General features: G+C 43.2%; 2 protein-coding genes across 2 annotated transcripts; one reads left to right on the forward strand and one right to left on the reverse strand.

The window, feature by feature from the left end:
• Positions 1 to 4892: 4892 nt before the first annotated feature.
• On the reverse strand, positions 4893 to 5567 carry F5891DRAFT_1180341 (uncharacterized protein; the record flags this gene model as incomplete). The annotated part of the gene is made up of 1 exon (XM_041365914.1): positions 4893 to 5567. One exon carries the CDS (start codon positions 5565 to 5567, stop codon positions 4893 to 4895), a length of 675 nt encoding a protein of 224 aa, XP_041234358.1.
• An 8228-nt stretch (positions 5568 to 13795) lies between these two features.
• Positions 13796 to 14547, forward strand: F5891DRAFT_1124414 (uncharacterized protein; the record flags this gene model as incomplete). Its single annotated transcript, XM_041363888.1, has 4 exons — positions 13796 to 13982; positions 14044 to 14195; positions 14220 to 14454; positions 14477 to 14547. The coding sequence occupies 4 exons, from the start codon at positions 13796 to 13798 to the stop codon at positions 14545 to 14547; spliced, it is 645 nt and encodes a 214-aa protein (XP_041234359.1).
• Positions 14548 to 19836: the final 5289 nt, after the last annotated feature.

The following is a 19836-nucleotide window of genomic DNA, read 5'->3' on the forward strand; positions in this document are numbered from 1 at the left end:
GGGTCTCCCGCCGAAATGAGTTGCTGGTAGGAGCTGGTGACGTTCGAGATAGAAAGTCATCTGGTCTGCAATTACTGCTGTTAGTAGCTTGCAAGTGGTGTTAAGAAGAGTGATGGGATGATACACTTTGGTTATGGTATAATCTGGCTTGCCCAGCTTCCATAGAACTACCATCATGAATTGACACCAGGGTTGGTAGTAGGTGCGGAGGTCAATGGAGGTGTTGAAGAGTGGGAGGAGGAAGGGGATGAGTAGGTTTGCGCATTCCTTGAAGATCACGTTGCAGATACCATTGGGTCTGGGGGCCTTGTAGGGACTTAGTTTCTTGATGTTGCATGAGATTTTGTCTGTCGTGATTGGGACCATGGAGGCAATGGGTTCAGGGTATTCATAGAGTTCTGGAACAGAGGAGGTGTTAGGGCATGGCAGGAAGAAAGACTTAGCTAGTTAGACACTCTTTTCGGCATTGCTGGTGGCTTCGAGCATGGAGCTATCCGCCTATCGGATGGAGAGGGTGGGGATTCAAGTTTTGCTGCCATCAGTTGGGTTGGAGGAAATGTACTTATTTGCAATCCATATGTTGTTTCCAGAGATTTCTTCCAGCCAATCGACCCAGTGCTGTTTTTAGTTTTGAAGATTTCATCAGCATAATGATTGTGGATGTGCTTGAATTCAGCATGACATGGATGTAAGGGGAGGGCTCTCATCTTGAAGGCGGTGTGAGTGGCTTTGTTTACTTGGCAGCATAGGAGGGTTAGTTCGTGAGTCCACCACCTTTTTGAGTGGGGACAGGGTTTCATAAGTGGGACTACTTCGGAGATGACTTCATCAAGTGTTAGTGCTAGGTCTCGTGCAGCATTCTGGAAGTCAGTATCATTGAGAAGAGGTGCAGGAATTGGCCTGGTGTCTAGTCGTGCAGCTAGGACTTCCTTGAATTTGTCCCAGTCTGTCACTTGGTAGTTGCACGTGTGATCTTGAGTGATTCTAGATACAGTTAGTTCTAGTATGGAGAGGATAGGCATGTGGTCAGTTTTTGGCCCTCATAGTGCTGGGTTAGTTTCGCATGATACAAATACCTCCATGAAGTGGTCTGTGCAGAGCACATTGTCCAGTCTTGTCCAGTTTCCAGTGCTTGATGATTGAAGAGTGGGTTGTCCTTTGGGTAGGGGTTGATTCATACCGTAGTCAGCTATAATATTGATGAGGGGCTGTGACATATTGTAGTTGATTAGGTGTTCGTTCCAGTCTTCCTCCCACAGTGGGTGATGGCGATTGAAATCTCTGAGCCGGATCATATGATCGCTGTTCGATGGTCGGACTTTTGCAATGTTGGCGATGAGGTAGTTATCTAGGGCGTGGATGGTGTCCTGTCATTTTCCGTCATTATAGATATTAAAAATTGTACATTTTCTGAATGGTCCCGATAGTTGGACGACCACGACATCGGATGAGGGGAATGAGAGTTGTTGCCAGTTGTTGGTGTCAAGTGAGGTGCTGATGAGCATGACGGCCCAGGTTTTCTGCTCAGGGTGGGTATAGTGTTGAGTTGGGTAAAGAGTGTGCCACTGTCGGTTAGATTTCATGTTTCAGAGGCAATCTTCGCAGGCCTCTTGGAGCGCAAGGATGTCCTAGTTTTTTGCCATCGGACCATTGAGGATGGACTCCTGTACTGCTCAGGAGTTGTTGGGGTTTTGTTGCCAGATTTGTAGTCGAACAGGTTGTGGTTCCAGGTGTTCAGACATGATCTACTGTTGAGGGTGAGGCTGCAGTTGATGGAGAAGGTGACGGTGGCTGAGATGATGATGGGAACCATAAGGGCGGTGATCCTGGAGTTGGCATTTGTGAGGCTGAGGTTGGGCTGGAGGCTATGCTGGATGATGGGAGTGGGGACATTATTGTCATAAGTCTGTTGTTGGTGTTGTCGCTGTCATCTATGTCATTACCATTATCATTACCTGTGGGAAGCTGGGCGTATCTGTTAGTAGGTGGTGGGGTTGTTAGGTGGAGATCTTGGGTGGGGTTAGGCTTCATTGTCTGTCTGAGGATCGGTGTTTTTGTGTTGATGATGGAGGAGGAGGTGAGGGTAGTCTGGCGTAATCGAGGTGGTGCTTTCTTGTTGCTTGATATTGGGGTTGTGGCTGTCCTTTCATATTGTGTTGCTCTGGGGGGAGTTAGTGCATGAGTCCAAGCTTCACAGGTTGGGAAGTAGGGTAGAGAGTTTTCTGGGTGTTTGACATTGAGATCTGCACATTTGTGAGTGAATTCCGGGCAGTTTTGACTCCAGCTGGCGTGGTTGTCATTGCGACAACTGACACATCATAGGGTCTTGTACGCAGTTGCATTCAGTTGTCTGGTGGTTGTCTGCGGATGCTCCGCACACGTCTCTACTTACATTGCAGTTACAAGCTATGTGGCTGTAGCATTGGCATTTTGCGCATCGGATTGGTTCCTTTCGATCTTTCTTGACTTGTATTAGGTGGTGATCAATGTAAAGGCCTTGCTTGATTAGCTGGTTGGCTGTCTCTGCGTTATTGACTTGTAGCAGCGCAAACGCCATCATTTGCCTTGGGGGCCTCTTGTGTGGGGGCTTGATCCAACACATAGACACTAGCGAATTGTCATCTAGGTGATTCTTGCCTTCAGCTAGTCGGAGGAGTCCTGGTCATTCAATGAGAAGGTTGGTTAGGACATATTGGGCTACTAAAGTATAAGTTCTGTCTTTAAATGTTACCGAGTAGTCTAATGTGTGGAGGAATTTCTTCCGGGTGGCATTGTCCCACAGTCTGAGCGCTATTTCTTTGTTGTCTAGTTCGACAATGATCCCCCCGTTGTGTAGCTGTAGGAGGGCCTTGATGTTATTATTGTGGCCATTGGGAGCCAGGGCTGCTTTGATGGCGATATAAATTTTGTCTAGAGTGTTGTTGTGGTTGATTTTGGGCGGGAATACTGGGTTACCGATTATAGGGTCTAATAGGATCTGTCTTGCTCAAATAGCAGACCAAGCCAGGGCTTCATCAATTGGAGGTATCTGGTGCTGTGTGTTACTGTTGTGAGGACTTTGTGTTGGGGGTGGCTGTGGCGTGAAGGCTTGGATGTTCGGGGGAGAGCTGCATGAGGTGTGTAGATGAGTAGGTCCTGGAGTCCATGCTGTCATTATGTTGCTGAATAGTGCTGGTTTTGGGGCTTCAAATGGAGGAGTGGGGGGAGGGGGATGAGCATCTTGTTGGTCTAGGAGCTTCGAGGAGAGAAGGTGGATTTGGTCCTGTGTCGTTTCTAATGAGGGAGAGAGACAGTTGATAGAGCTATGGCAGTCTTCAATGGCGCTGTAAATCATGTCCGTAGCATTAGTAATTCGATCTGCCGCTGCATTGATGCCTCAGTCTAGGTCTATGCATTCTCCTAACATCTGATGGATTTTCAAGGTGTTTTCTAGTGAGGTGGAGAGTGAGTCTGATGTTGAGGTGAGTTGTTCAATTTGAGGATTAATGGCTGTCATGATATGGTCTATGATTTGGGGCGTTAGTTCAGTTAGTTGTGTTATTTTTTCTGTTTCTGCGTCTGGGTGGTCTAATGGCATTTTTTGTTGTTTAGTTTCTTGTACAGAGTTTTCAAGAGATTTGGAGGCTGATAGTATCCGGGCTACTTGCGGGGCGATTGCGGCTATCACATGGTCCACCAGTTTTGCAGTGATGGATTCCGTGACTTGTTGTGCTACTGTCATCGTGATTTGTTGGGCCACTGTGTCTGTGATCTCGTCTACTACATGTTGCTTGAGTAGGAAGACAACAGATCTGATGGCGGTGATAACTGGCAAGGGTGTAGACCCGGTGTAGAAACAACAATACAATGAGGAACAAAAGAAGCTCCTGACTGTATCTGTAAAAGTTGTAAGGTCGCGCACTGCCTAGTCTGCGTTACTTGAGAAGCAAGTGCGTTCGACCCTATAGGGGAAGTGAGTGCAGCAAGGATCTAGAAGTGTGCGCTTAAGCGAAGCGCGAGAAAGCGCAGGAGCGCGCAAGGTACAAAGGCGCGGGAACGCGCGCGCGTATTAGCGCGAAGCGCGGGAAAGTGCGCGCGCGTATGCGGAAATGAGAAACTAAGCTTAAGTAGTGATATAAAGCAAGATAAGAGATATAAGAGTGCAAAATGTAAAGGAATAGCTTTCTACTATATTCTGCTAAGTAGTAAGTGGGTAGTAACTAGTAAGTTAAAGGGAAAAAGTAAGGTAAGTAATAGTATGTACTGCTGGCGCTTATATAGCGCGCCTAAGCGCGGTCAAGCGGAGCCGAAGCGCTACCGAGTAGGTATGTAAATATATATATGAGTGAGAATGCATGATAAAAATAAAGGTGGAACTATGCTAATAAAGGAAATGGAAATATACGCACTAGGGAGCTTGGTGGACAGTGGATGGATGCTTCTGGATGGCTGGCGCCATAGGGCGCGCAAGCGCGGGAACGCGCGCGCGCGTATACATCGCGAAGCGCGGGAATGGTGCGCGCATGGCGCGCGTTGCGCGGGAAAGCTGCGCGTCATATAGAGATAGCTGTGGGTAGTGCACAGAGTGACGCTACAAGTTCGTGCTATGTACTTCCTAGTGTAAAGCACCATATCACGCCATGAGAGGCATAATTCTCTACACCGGATACCTGTGTGATCTGTGAAAGGACCGAAAATATATGGTTTAGGGTATAAGGTTCAGTTGCATGGCAGAGACTCTTTTTTTTTGAGGTATGAGTGCACGCTAGCAGCGTCTGTGACGGTGCTAGGTTGTGCTTCTATCTCTGGTGAGGTCAGTGTGATATTCAAAGATCTGGTTGTTCTTTTCATAGATGGTCCTCCTGGCATCGTGGGGGAGGGATTCCTGGAGACTGGTGTTTTGGAGCCAAAGCTCATGCTGTGCAGTTTTCCAGTGGCCATTTTCTAGTATTTTTAGTTTTAAACGATAATAATGGGGACTTAGATTCTTTTGATAGGGTTTTGGGTTTAGCTTCTGACGCCGTTGGGCACCATGTTGATAGGAAACTTTTCGTGATCCTATGAGGGGTGCCACTTGGTGTGGGACCAAGAAGTGTTTTTCTGCCCTCCCGTTTGTCAACCCTCGCCTTCTTTTTTGGTGGCAAAGTATAAGTTTCACTCAGCTCTGAGCCATCCATGTGGGTGTCAGTTTCTGAGGCTTGGGATGGATCTGAGTTGAAGGCGCTGGTGTCAATGACAGCATCGTCCATCTCAACATCAGAAATGAATCCATCATCTTCAGGAGGTGGAGAGGGTTTTGCACGAATCTTCTTTGGAATGGGCCTTGGACAGGGCTTTGACTTTGGTAAGGCTGCAGCCTGCAGGATAGTATTGGTTGATGCATCCTTGTCTGCTTGTTTCTTCTCATATTCAGCGACACATTTGATCCCAGCAGCCTTGGCATGTTTCTTTTCTTCTTTGGCATCTAACTTAGCCTGACGCTCAGCAGCTACTTCTGCAGCCATACAACATTTCTTCTTTGGGACCATGTCTGCAAGACCAGGATGCTGAGTTGCATTCTTGGTGTGGGTAATACAGTGAGTAGACATATTGGTGAGTCGGAGTGGTGGAAGAAGCAAGATGTGAAAGGTGAGCAAATTTCGTCAACTTTATGATAGTGGTAGTTGTAATAACTAAAGTTGTTCAAATTGGTGTAGAGACCCATGCCTCTCATGGTCTGATATGGCACTTTTCCCTAGGGAGTATATGGTATGAACTTGTAGTGTCACTCTGTGTGCTATCCGCAGCTATCCCTATATGAGGCACAGCTTTCCTGCGCACTCTTCCCACACTTTGCGATGTATATGCACGTGCGCTTGAATGCCCTATAGCACCAGCCATCCAAATGCATCCATCCACTGTCCACCAAGCTCTTTAGTGCATATATTTCCATTTCCCTTATTTGCATATTGTTCCACCTTTATTTTTATCATGGACCCTTACTTACATACATCTTTACATACCTTACTCGGTAGCGCTTCGGCTCCACATGACAGCACTTAGGTATCATATATATGTAAGCACCAGCAGTACATACTATTACTTACCTTTTGGTTGACACAACTTTACCTACCACTTACTACCTAGAAAGTCACAGTTGGAATCTATTCCTTGACACCTTGCACTCTCATCTCTTGTCTAGTATCTCATTATCACTTAAGCAAGCTTATTCTTACTCTCTCTCATTTCCACATACACGTGCACACTTTCCCGTGCTTCAGGCCATACATGTGCGTGTTCCCACGCCTTCTGCGCACCTGTGCTTTCTCACGCTTCACATTGGCCGACCAGTAGCACCTTCAGCACATACCTCTAGATCCTTGCTGCACTCGCTTCCCCTTTAGGGTCAAATGCACTTGTCGTCTCAAGTATAGCAGACTAGGCAACACACGACCTACAACATTTATAGATACAGTCTGGAGCCTCGTTCACGCCTTGCTGTGTTGTAGTTTCTACATCGGTGTCTTCTTAGATAGATGATCTATAGATAAACACCTATAAAAACAAATATCTCCATAGTCAGCAATTCAGACAAATCCCAATGACTGATAATGTGGTCATTCATGGGTGGCTAGTTATATACTACCCAAGGTATGTTCAGCTAAAGGATACTTCTGCAAGATCAGTAGATATGATAGTCAATCCAATCTGTGGACTTGACAGGAAAACAAACAAATAATGGTCAGCCTGACAGTATGGCAATGACCAAAAGAATATACATGATTCTTCCTCAAGTTCCCCTTCAACAACAGTGCCTCATACAAACTATACTCCAAAAGAATTGGTGCAGAACTATAATGATCAACTCCCTCAGCACAAAACAGGTAGAATAAAAGGTCAAGACTAGTCAAATGCTTTATTGTAGAACTCTTAGCTCAATATTGAACCTGCTATCAAGGAACTCTTCTTTGAGTATTCAAACAGACTCAGGAACGGACATCCTTGGGTTTACTACCAAGTCCCCTCTTCAACAGCTAAAGCCTAGCAGGCACAGAATATCTTGGCTCAGTATCACTACTCAGATGAGTGAGGTCAAGCTTCACTATCAATTCCTAAAGTCTCCCCACTATGCTACTTCTGAGTCTTAGGTGGACGTAGAGACAACAGAAATATTTTGGAAATATATTTTTGGACAAAGAACACCAAAGGTTGGTGAAAGTAAAACAAAAGGAAAAAGAAAATAGAAATCAGAATATAACTGTAGCTGTACCTTGCTTGCTAGTTGTTGCACACAGTGAGCTCACAGCTAGTTGTTTAGTATGATGAGCTTGCAGTATTACTGTCTCTTGAGAATGTTCCTTTCAGTCTTGAGACACTTATCACACCTTACTCACAACTTAGTGTTAGATGGGCTGAAAAACACCCTACTATCTGCTGCTGTTCGCTACTTATTATTTCAAAAACTGGGGTCATTATATACACAATAAATGTGGCTGTGCTACTAGTATATTCAAGAGTCATCAAGAGTCATAATGAGTCATATATGCAAGGTGAGTCATTAGTAAGTCATAGTAAGTCATAGTAAGTATTTAGAGTGAGTCATAGTGAGTCATTGGGTATTTTGCTAAGTCATCCTGGCTTGTTGTTAGTCATGTGACCTGTCCAACTCCTGATGACAAATCCAGAAAGAGAGTAAGAAATGTCACATGATACAAATCCTTTGTGTGCCTGTCTTTGCTTTGCTTTGTTTGAAGGGTGAAAATGACATGAGCCTAGTATTTAGGATTTTACTGATGTTTTTCCAGGACAACATATGTGGGAAACATTTTTCACAGTCACCTGATGTGCATGGGATTTTGTCTGGGTCATTACCATGGCTGACTAAGCAAAACTCATCGCAGAATTAAATGTACTAAAATATTCAGGCTGCTTGCATACACACTTGAAAAAATGAAGAAAAAAGGCGAAAAATATTCCCTAGCCTCAGTATGACTTCAGCTCAAAGGTAAAAATGGTTTCATAGTGAATTCTGGAGTATAGGACTCATAGAAGAGTATTAGTTGTCCATGCACCAAACCAGTTTGGTGCAGGTCATCATATGAACTCATTTCTGAGAATCCTGGCATCAGAAGGTTCATTTGGGAGCATTGCATTGACATAAATAGAGTTCTGCATCGTCTTAAATACATGGGAGCCACCATTTCTGCAAAGAAACTGTTTTTATGTGTTTCCAAAGTTCTTGTTGTCGGTCAACTCTGCAATTACGAAGGGCAGATACTAGACAAATTCAAAGTCTCAAAGATTAGCAACTGGCTGCCTTGCACAATGTGAACTGAAGTTTGTGGTTTTCTCAGAACTGCAGGAACCATATGGAATTGGATCAAGAACTATGCTCTTATCTCACGTCCACTTACCAACCTCACCCATAACAATGTTCCATTTATCTGGAATGATGAAGCACAACAGGCCATGGATTCTATCAAAAGCGCTATCAGCTCATCCCTTGCCATCTGCCCAATAGACTATACCTCGCAAGAAGAAGTCACCCTGGCCGTCAACTCTTCACACATAGTCTGCAGCTGGATCCTATCTCAAATGTTCAAAGGCAAACAATATTCATCATGCTTTGGCTCCATCACTAGGAATGATAGAGAGTCAAGGTACTCCCAGGCTAAGATAGAATTGTATGGCCTCTTTCGTGCTCTCTGCGCTGCCAAAGTCTGGTTAATCGGTCTCAAATTCTTTACCATCAAAGTAGACACCAAATATATCAAAGGCATGCTTAGTAATCCAGACATACAGCCGAACACTGCTATGAATCGTTGGTTAGTAGGCATCACCCTATTCCACTTCAAACTATGGCATGTTCCAGGCAACAATCATTGTGGACCTGATGGACTCTCTCAATGACACATGACACCCACAGATGATGAAGAATTGGAGGAGACTTCCGAAAAAGTAGAGGAATGGTTAGATGAAATTTTAGGCTGCACAGTTTGGATTGAGAAGGACTTAGAGAGAATTTTCAAGGAAATCCAGGTGGATTCATGGCTTGTCCTGCAGTCCACAAGCCAATCATATGATGCCATCGGAATTCCTACCAATCTACTCTCTCAGCAATGAGATGATGAGCTTTGCATCATCCAAGCTTACCTCAGTAACCTATCCCTTCCAGCCACCATCTCTAGCCATGATCGCACATGTCTCATCAAGCATGCGCATCATTTTTTTTGTCAAGGGCGATCGCTTGTGGTGCAAAGAAGCAGCAGGACGACACCAGCTGGTAATTCCTAGTACCAACTGACTTCGCATCCTACAGCAAGCCCACAACAAACTTGGACACAAGGGCATTTATGCCACTTGTCATACAATTGCTGATAGATTCTGGTGGCCATCACTAGATAAAGACATTGCTTGGTATATCAAGACATGTCATCAGTGCCAGCTTTGATCAACAGAGAAAGTCGTCATTCCACCTACCGTTACTATCCCCACACCTCTATTTCGCAAGGCCTACACTGACTCGATGCACATGCCAACAGCCCATGGATTCTTGTATATTGTGCAAGCATGCTGCTCTCTGTCAGCCTGGCCTGAATGGAGGATGCTTAGGAAGGAAAAAGAATGCACCTTGGGTGCGTTCTTTTTCAAAGAAGTCTTATGCAGATGGGGAGGAGTTGAAGAGATAGTAACGGACAATGGAACACCTTTCATTGTGGCCTTAGACTGGTTAGCAGCAAAATACAAAATCCGGCACATCCAAATATCTGTGTACAATTCAAAGGCAAACGGAATCGTCGAAAGGTCGCACCAAACTATCCACAACTCCCTCGTCAAAACATGCAATGGAGATATCACTTGTTGGCCCATCATCATGCCACACGTATTCTGGGCCGATTGTATCACTACTCACAGGTCCACCAATCATTCTCCATTCTTCCTTGCACACAGACTTGAACCTTTGCTTCCATTTGACATCACAGAAGCAATGTTCATGTCACCCGCTGTATCAAGCATCATCTCAACTTCAGACCTAATATTCATTCATGCCAGACAGTTGGCGAAATGAGACGAAGACTTAGCCTTAGCACACAAACATCTTCTCAAGAGTCTTTTGGCATCTGTTAAAGACTTCCAGCGCTGCTATACCAACACTATCCAGGACTATGCCTTCAAACCTGGAGATCTCATATTCATACTCAACAAGAAGATAGAAGCAGTGTCTAACACTAAGTGCAAGCCCAGATATTTTGGACCCATGGTTATTGTATCACAATCGGATGGTGGATCGTATTGACTCGCAGAAATTGATGGAGCTGTTTCAAAACTGAAGTTCACAGCATTCCACATCATTCCCTATTATCTGAGCTCCCCCACCTCAATTGAGGTTACTCAATTCATTGATGTGCAAGCACTCACAGGACTTGACAAAGAACTGGACTAGATGTGTTATCATTTTTCATTCATTTTTTCTAAATTTTCTCTACCTTACTCTATAGCATGATGATACAGTAATTTTTCAGTAGTTGGAAGATCGACCGAGAACGGTCGATATTCGAAGTAGGGAGGGGATGTAAGGATCATATATTCTTTGCGCCCCAACCATAGCTCCAATAGGAAATGTGAGTTTGCAAAAGCCAAACAAAGCCACATAACTCACTGATGTGAAGAAGCATCATGCTTCACATCCAAGTCATGTGAATACATTCCCTTCATACATTCCTTACATCTCCTTTTGCTCTTTGTCGTTATCGCACCTTGTGCTCTCTTTACACGATACCCTTGTTTCACCAATATCTTTTCACTTTCCATATGCTCTTCACGCTCCTTCAGGACTAGTCAACTCATTCAAATGTATATATATGGCACATGTACTCTCATTTTCAGTAGTAGAATCTGGTGCAGTGATTCCCCACTCCATGTGTCCTCAGAACGTCTCTAACAAGCTGCTCTGTCTAGCTCGTCTCAAGTCTGTTGTAGACAGTCGCATTCTCGTCTCTAATGTCATCCTTCCTATTACCTATCTACTTCATTCTCAATCAATTCCCTTCTGAACTCAACATTAGCCTTACAGTTTTGCCAGGCTAATGCAACATATAGACAGCAACTATGTTTGCAGGATCTTAAGAATACACATCAAGCTTGGCATTCCTTCTGTCAATGACACCTTCCGACTATATATGCTCCTGCTGATTCTTTTCAATCCCCCAAACCCTCTCAACTTCGTCCAGTCGCTAATTCCTTTCAATCCCTAACACCTTCTTTGTTTCATTGAGCTCACACCAAGCTTTTTCTAGCTCCCTGAAACTCTCCCACAACTCTTCCTCCTTCTTAAGTGCCATCAATGTAACTCAGCATCTCTCCTCTGTTGTAGTGCAAATAGGATCAATTGGCAACATTGAAAGGTAGTTTTGGACGCGATCTTTTGCTAATTCTATAGTGGTATTCCAGATCGCCTAATACAATGTCAGTCTAGCGTGACATCCGAATACTATGCATATGTATGATTGCTGATTCATTTATGATCAGAGGTCCTGGTATCACTGGCACAACAGGTTTCAGTTGAGTACTTGGCTAATAGCATTTAGTAGGCAGCATGATACTTCGCTAATTGACTTACCTTGGGTTCTGATTGTGCTTAAAAGTAGTTTTCCCTTGTATGTAGACTTGAGGATTGTAATATACAACATTGATGATGATCGAGTTGAAGGTCCTACTTATATGCTAGTACATGCATACTTGCCTTTTTTGGCACAAATATCTGCCAAGTTTCCCATCTGTTGAACCAAGTATTGTCCGAGATTACCGAGTCAATGTCTGACTATCACTCAGCTAGTTGGATCACCCTGAGACTTGTTGTTTGTCTGACAACCAATTATTAGGTCTGACTACCAGACGACACATTATAATATTTTATCAAATCATTACAGAGTCTCACTATTGCTCAGCTGGTCGACGAAGACTTGATCACCCTCCATCAATTTTGTGTTTGTCTGATAACCAATTATTAGGCCTAACTATCACCTGACTGGCTGACAAAGTCTTGATCCCCCTCTATCAGTTTGATGTTTGCTTGACAACATATTATAATATTTTATTGAGTCTTACCTGACTGATGAAGGGTTTCAAACTCCGTCTAGTCATACCAGTGACTCCTGAATTTCCTAATGGCATTGCCTTGTAAACATTGTCAGCCACAGCGGCTAAACTCTGCCAACACAGTGTGGAGTGTAAAAAATATACCTATCTGAAAGGAATATATACATTAAATAAACCAATTGTTTAACTGCATCACTCAATGGAGACAACTGATCAAGTTGACGCTATCTTGGAATCCTTTGACATTGTTGGGATCTCACCATCAGAATTTATTATCAAGCTGCTAAATGATCATTATTACATCAACAACGAGACAGTAATCAATCTAAGAGGATATGGATAGCAACTTGCAGAACTTCTCATGGTCTAGTCTGAAATGGTTAAAGGGAGATATGCATGGGAGGTACAAATACTGTCAGCGAAAGAGACCGGTGTAGAGACTGATATCTCTGTGGCCTTGCAAAGGCTATATATGTGACCGTCTCAAAGTACAGTTTGATGCACAACTTATGCCAATATCTTTCCAACCATTCCCTATGCGAAGTGAAACTCTCCTGCACCAAGCATGCACTACCTTCCCACACATCGGCTACCCCAAGCACTGCATTCTCTCGTGTGCACGCTAGGTGCACTTTCCCGCACTCAAAGTGCCCCATGTCACACATTCATCTATTGTCCAAACTAACCTCACTGGTATGTGTTCATATCATTTTATCCATATCAGACCATATTATATTGTAATGATTGCTCAATTCTCATGTCATGGATCCTTATTACATACTTTACCTACTCGCTTCAGCTCCACTTCAGGAGCACATTTTTAGACATATATAAGTGCCTGTAGTTCATCACTATGTTTGGAAGTGATTGGGGCAATGGGGAATCTACAAGCCCACAGAGATATTAGTCTCTACACCTGACTGAACCAGACTTCCACATCACTAATCTGGAGAGGGCTGTGTTGAAGAAAAAGGACAGGATCATAGCACATTAAAATAAGTTGACTAGAATTATACATTGAATCAAAGAAAATGAACAGAATTCAAGTGAACTGTTACAGTAACATGATGTGAGCCCCTAGCTACAGATAGCCCTCTGCCACCCTGCACGGCAATGATACGATACCCAGGCCTTTAGGCCTTGATGACAGATGATGATTAGGAGAGAAGCCCGGAAGATGCCAGCTTAGATAAGTAGTCTGGACTGCATATGACAACACAGGTCTAGATGACCTATTCATGTTATCAAGATAGAAGGCAAAGCCTCATGGTTGCCTCATGTACTGATAGAAGGACGCCTCGCGGTCTTTATCTTAGATAGAAGCCTGCCTCATGCATGGTATCTCTAACTCAATAGATAAGCAGATTAGAACCCAGCTTCAAGCTGAGCTTAGATACGATAGAGTAGCCTTATATAAGGTTGAAGATTAAAGTAGATGTTCTTTACTTTAATCTTACTGGGTTTTACCTTGAACTCCTTGTCTTGCTAAAGCTACCTGCTTGACATCCGACTCGCACCTTCAGAAGGACTCGAGACTCCTTCTGTCTGTAAACGCTATCATCGCTCGCCTCTGCTAGCATACACAACTCTTACTTGTCTGTAGGAGCCGACCTTGGACTCTCAGCACGAGGTATCACTGTTGTGATCGTCGCTGTTAAGATTACCCCAGCCCGCACACGACTATTGTCGTAACATGAACTCACATTGGCAGAAAAAGGTTGTTATTCTGAGTATATTGATGCAAAGCTTGAGCCAAAATTCGAATATGTTGCAGAGCATTGTTGGCGTATTCCTGCAGTCCATGCACACACCTCAAAAGGTTATCAATACACTATCAAGAATGAGTGTCAGTGTGTCTGTCAACACAATAAACACAGCTGTACTGTCATTATCTGCAGAATTCCATTGTGCTATTCATGCCCTTGGTTGAACACTGCTTGCTTCCTATGCATATGATAACTTCAATGTTAACCTGAAAAAAAACAGTACACACTGTCAGTGAATCTGAAGACATGCTGGTACACCTCACCTCTGGTTTGCTATTTCCACTGCAGCATGGTGTCACATGCAAAGACTTATGGTGCTCAATGACACTGTGGGAAAAGTCTCCCCTCAACCTGGAGCTCAATTTATCAACTGTCATAATGAAAGGAGGATAGAAGGACTTACTGTGGTTGCATCTAGACTCCTTGAATGCAGCTGGTTTGTCTCATGGAGACTGCTTTAACTCATCGAAAATGCTTTCTGACCTAATCAATCACAGTCCTCTATACTTTCATCAGTTCAAGGACCAACTTGGCTATCCAGAGAGAGTTGATTCTATCCCTGTCATAAAGACACCCATTCTCACAGCACATGCTATGCATCTTAGCAATTCCACAGTATCTGAAAATATAAGTAGAGCTGCTGTGACAGGGAGGTATTGAGGATCCAGATGAGATGGATGATCCAGACATACTGTCATATCCTGCATTCCAGACCTACATCTGACAATATTCCCATGCCTCATCCAGACCTCCAGACCTCCTGTCCATGTCTCCAGATCCAATCCTCTATCCGTCCAGATCCCTGTACTCCTGCACCTGATATCTGGATGCCAGATCTGATATCTACATCTCCGGATCTGACCTATGCTTCATATCCGAACCTAAACCTTAAAACAGCGCTCATCCCCTTATGGTAATCACCTGGCTCCGGACTTCCGAACATCTGGATCTGACCCGCGTCTATCTTCCATGCCTTTTCTCTTTGTACATTCCTTCTTGAGTTAGACTATACTCATTTTCCATACCTCATTTCATTTCTGCCTTTATTTTCCTATGTTCTCATTTCCATCTACATTTACTATTTTCTGATAGACTAGTGTTTGACTTTTCTATACACTCCGTCCATAGCCTCACATAGCTTCAGACTGTGCTGACTGATTCTCCATTAAATCCTCAGTAGTATATGAACACTGTAGAAACTTTGTACTCCCTGAGTCTGAATATCATATTAGTCCTTGCACTAGATCTCACTCTAAGTCTTCACATCAGTTCCAGTCTTCCAACTTAGTCAATATCCATCTCAGGCCTGGGAAGGAATTTCCTAGGCCAGAGCTCTGCTCTTCTGCTCCTCCATTCCTCCAAGTTCCTGGAAGTTCCTCCGGACCTATTCTGCTTTGGCCTTTGTCCTTGCAGCTTTTCCTCTGTTTGCTTCTACTCAGGACTTGTCCTGAGTAGCCATTACACATCTCTGTATCAGGACAAAATCCCATGGTAATTTCCAGAACTTTCCCGCACTCATCCGGAAGTTACTTACACTCGTCCAGAAAGTCCTGCCAAAGTTTCCCACACTCCTCTAGAAGTCTTTTGGACTTTCTAGGACTTTCTCCAGACATCATTCTGAAATTAAGGGCACATACTTGGGTGAGGGGGACAGCACATGAGCTGAAGCCAAGCCCCTTTGAATCAGTCCTACCCTTTGTGCATGGTCTTAACACATACCGGACATGTCAGAGTACGTTGTACTGTTCCATGGCAACCTTGGCACTGGGGAATATCTCCAGGCAGCCCAGCAATGACGGTCAATTGAGGACACACCTTGGAAACACCTTCAACACAGTTCTAGCATTAGTTTCCAATATCCTCGATGTAGAGAATCATGCCTCTCATGGCGTGATATGGCAGTTTTCACTAAGGAGTACATAGCACGAACTTGTAGCGTCACTCTGTGCACTACCCACAGCTATCTCTATATGACGCGCAGCTTTCCCGCGCAACGCGCACCATCCCCGCACTTCGCGACATATAGGCGCGCGTGCGTTCCCACGCTTGCGCGCCCTATAGTGCCAGCCATCCAGATGCATCCATCCACTGTCCACCAAGCTCCCTAGTGCGTATATTTCTATTTCTCTCATTGCATATTATTCCATCTTTATTTTTATCATGGACTCTCACATATATATATTTTTACATACCTACTCGGTAGCGCTTCGGCTCCGCATGACTGCGCTTAGGCGCGCTATATAAGCGCCAGCAGTACATACTATTACTTCACTGAACTTTTTCACCCATCTTTACTTACCTACTTAATACCTAGAAAGTCGCAGTAGAAACCTATTCATTAGCACATCACATCTCACATCTCTTATCTTGTTTTATATCATCACTTAGGCATAGTCTATCATTTCCGCATATGCGTGCGCGCTTTCCCGCGCGTGTTCCCACGCCTTGCGCGCACCTGCGCTTCAGCGCATACCTCTAGATCTTTGCTGCACTCACTTCCCCTTTAGGGTCGAACGCACTTGTCTCCTCAAGTAACGCAGACTAGGCAACACTCGACCTACGACATTTTTTAGATACAGTTAGGAGCATCTTTTGTTCCTCTCAGTATTGTTGTTTCTACATCGAGTCCAATCATATGTGATCCTTCCATTGTCAGTTTTCACTCATGATCCAACTGTGAATATCCCGAGACATCACAAACATCATCGGCCCACTATAGTGGTCTGTGATCAGCACTTTTTCAGAGCAATTGCTAGATAAACAGGTCTTGAAGTCAAGAGCCCCAGAAGAAGTCTGATGTTTTTTGCAATAAGAGTAAAATAAAAAAATAAATCATGGAAACCATACTATTGAAAGAACTGCCTTGAGGATTCACTTTTAATTGGGTTCATTGCAAGTGCATTCAACTGGTATTAGCCAAGCAGTTGATATGACAGAATCTAAATCTGTCTGCATGGGTTCAAAACCCACTAAAGATGAATTTGCCAAGTAATCATCAGAGTCAAAATCTGTTTCTCTTGGACTGTGCAGGTTTGAAACCTGTCAATGATATATTTTATTTTCTATAAAAACACACCTGGTCTTCTGAGAAACTCATCTTAAATGATCTTAGCCATGTCATTGCCATGACTCTGGTCTGCATGCTTTTTGAACTCTACACACTCTCCTAAATCCCTCTGAGTAATCATTTGCCCATGGACATTTCCTATATATATCTTTGTTAAACCAAGCAGGCTTAAAACCTGTATAATAACATGGTTTTGTTTTGCCATTAATTGCAAATCTGTAGGCTTTGATCGAAACATATCCCAAATCTATTGTGGCAATGATGTAGAAAGAGCATTTATGATGGGTTTTGAAGAAAACTACCTATGAGGAAATATCAGGGTTTAATTTCATAGAATAAAAATATCATCATTGGCAGGTTGAGTGACAACTGACAATGGAAGGATTGCATATGGTTGGGCTCAAGGGGGATGTTGGAAATTAATGTTAAAACTGACAAAATGCAGGATAAATGTACCTTGGGAATTCACTTCTGAATGGATTCATTGGGAGCATCTCTAACTGGTTTTATCCAAGCAGTTAATACAACAGAATCCAAATCTGTCTGTGCAGGTTCAAAACCTGTCAAAGATGCAATTGCAAGTGATCATTAGAGTCAAAATCTGTTTCTCTTGGACTGGGCAGGTTTGAAATCTGCCAATGATGACATTTTTATTTTATGAAATCACACCCTGTCCCATATCAAGCACTGCATTTTTGTGCATGCCCTATATCACATGTCCAATCTAATACTACTAGTATATTTTCATCATTTGATTTTTATGTCATGCTGAAGGATACTCCCAGCTATAGACCACAATGTATAGATGCAAGAGAAGCATTCTTGCTACATTCTGCTGCAAACCTAGTACAAAGCAGTAACACCTGGGCTGCATTGAAAAAGATAAAACAGACACAAATGATATCACTTTGATGAATACTTCAAAATGTCTAACTGTCCCTATTTTCTTGCACTTTGGTCTCTGAGAATCTATATACTGCAAAATATTTTGCAAGCAGGTTTTGAACCTGCATGGTTTAAAAGAAACAAATTTGGACTCTGTTGCAACATCTACTTGGCTAAGACCAGTGATATGAAGCTCTCAGGAAAGCACACATGAGTCGATGTCAAGGTGTGTTCTAATAGGAAAAAAAACATATATCAATCATGAGGAAATGTCAAGGTGCAATTTCATAGAATCAAAATATTATCATTGGCAGGTTTTAAACTTACACATTCCAAGAGAAACAGATTTTGACTCTGGTAGTCACTTGACAATTTGATCCTTGGTAGGTTTTGAACCCACACAGACAGATTTATATTCTGTTGTATCAACTGCTTGACTAAGACCGGTGAGATGTACTTCTAATGAACTCATTCAGAGGTCAATCCTCAAGGCACATTCAACTGCATTTTATCAGTTCTTTTGATAGCATGGTCGCTGTTTATTCTTTTATCTTGGATGCAAAGTTCAATATATGACCAAAGTCTTGATGCAAACTTGGAATGATAAGCACAAGAGCAATTTAATTCTCTCCAAAGGTCTTGACTTGGTTGAAGAAGAAGAGCAGATTACACATCAAACTTTCAAGTTTGATCCCAATGAACTGGTTAATGAGGAAGAATACACATCTGTCAAGGCTGAGATTCAAGGCAAATAATCAAAAGAGCCATCTGACCACTATTTGCTCATGTATAAGATTGAGGTGCACTGTGTTTGAGACCCTTTGAAAAGCATCATCATATTGCTCTCCTCTTGCTTTTGAAAGTGCTGTATTGCAGTCTATATTTAATTCATCTGTTCAGCTGAGGGAAAACATTGTGAGTGACAGAAAATGTGGACTTGCCTTGCGAATTCACTTCTGAATGTTTTCTTTAAAGATACTTCCAACTGTTCTTAGCCAAGCAGCTCATACAACAGAATCAAAATCAGTCTGTGTGGGTTCAAAACCTGCTATAGATGAAATTGTCAAGTGATCATCAGAGTCAAAATCTGTTTCTCTTGGACTTTGCAGGTTTGAAACCTGCCAATGATAAATTTCATTTTTTAATGAAACCACACCTTTATATATGCTCATGGTCAGTGTAGGAATACAACACAGAGTGGGGCTATACAAAGATGGCTCCAAACTGATATCTTTATGTTGTGGTCTTGCACTGCCTAGTCTGCTATACTTGGTGAGACAAGTGCATTCGACCCAGGGGTCTGCGGTCTGGGAAAATAGTCCGAGCATGGGAAACAATGTCTGAAGGTATAATTACAATGTCTGATGCAAAAGTGTCGGGTCCAATGTTTTTAGGTTTTGGGGTTCATCAGGTTCGGGTTATCGGAAACTAATAGTAACATGATAGTGAGCGTCGGAAAAGCGAGCGGTGTGCGCAATAATAACAATGACAGATACAGACAGTGAAGGAACGATGATATTTGCAATGTCAACTAAGAACTACAAAATATCGGATTTGACCCCTAAGCGTCGGAGAACGACTCTCCTCTACTTGGATGATGATGATGCTATGGGGAGTGTTACGACTTGGATAGGTTGAGCCTCCCAATGCCAAATGGCAGGTCTCTAAGTGATCTCACGAAGATGGAAGAACAGTGGTCTAGCCTTGGATGAAGCCCAAGGGATCCTCCGACAAGCTTGGTAAGCATGGCGGCTCGTCAAGCTGTAGGGCTAATGGATATACGGCTAAGGTAGCGTCGGCTTGCCTTAGAAGTGCGGTCAAGACAGGGGGACTGGGGTCACTCTGAAAAGATGAACAAATACTGGGATTGTACTAGTTTCCAGGATATACCAAGTAGATCAAAATAAGGAATACAATGATATCTAACTAGTTTATATAGAGTCTGTTCTACATAGTTCAGGAGGAGTTCATATCTATGGATCTATCTGAGTCAGAGATAAGATGCATGAGGTGCCCCTTCTATGTCAAGATACGTACATGAGGCGCTCCGGCCTAAAGGTC

Source organism: Suillus fuscotomentosus, assembly GCF_016647785.1.
Source record: "Suillus fuscotomentosus strain FC203 chromosome Unknown F5891scaffold_1, whole genome shotgun sequence".
In the NCBI taxonomy this organism is placed as follows: Eukaryota; Fungi; Basidiomycota; class Agaricomycetes; order Boletales; family Suillaceae; genus Suillus; species Suillus fuscotomentosus.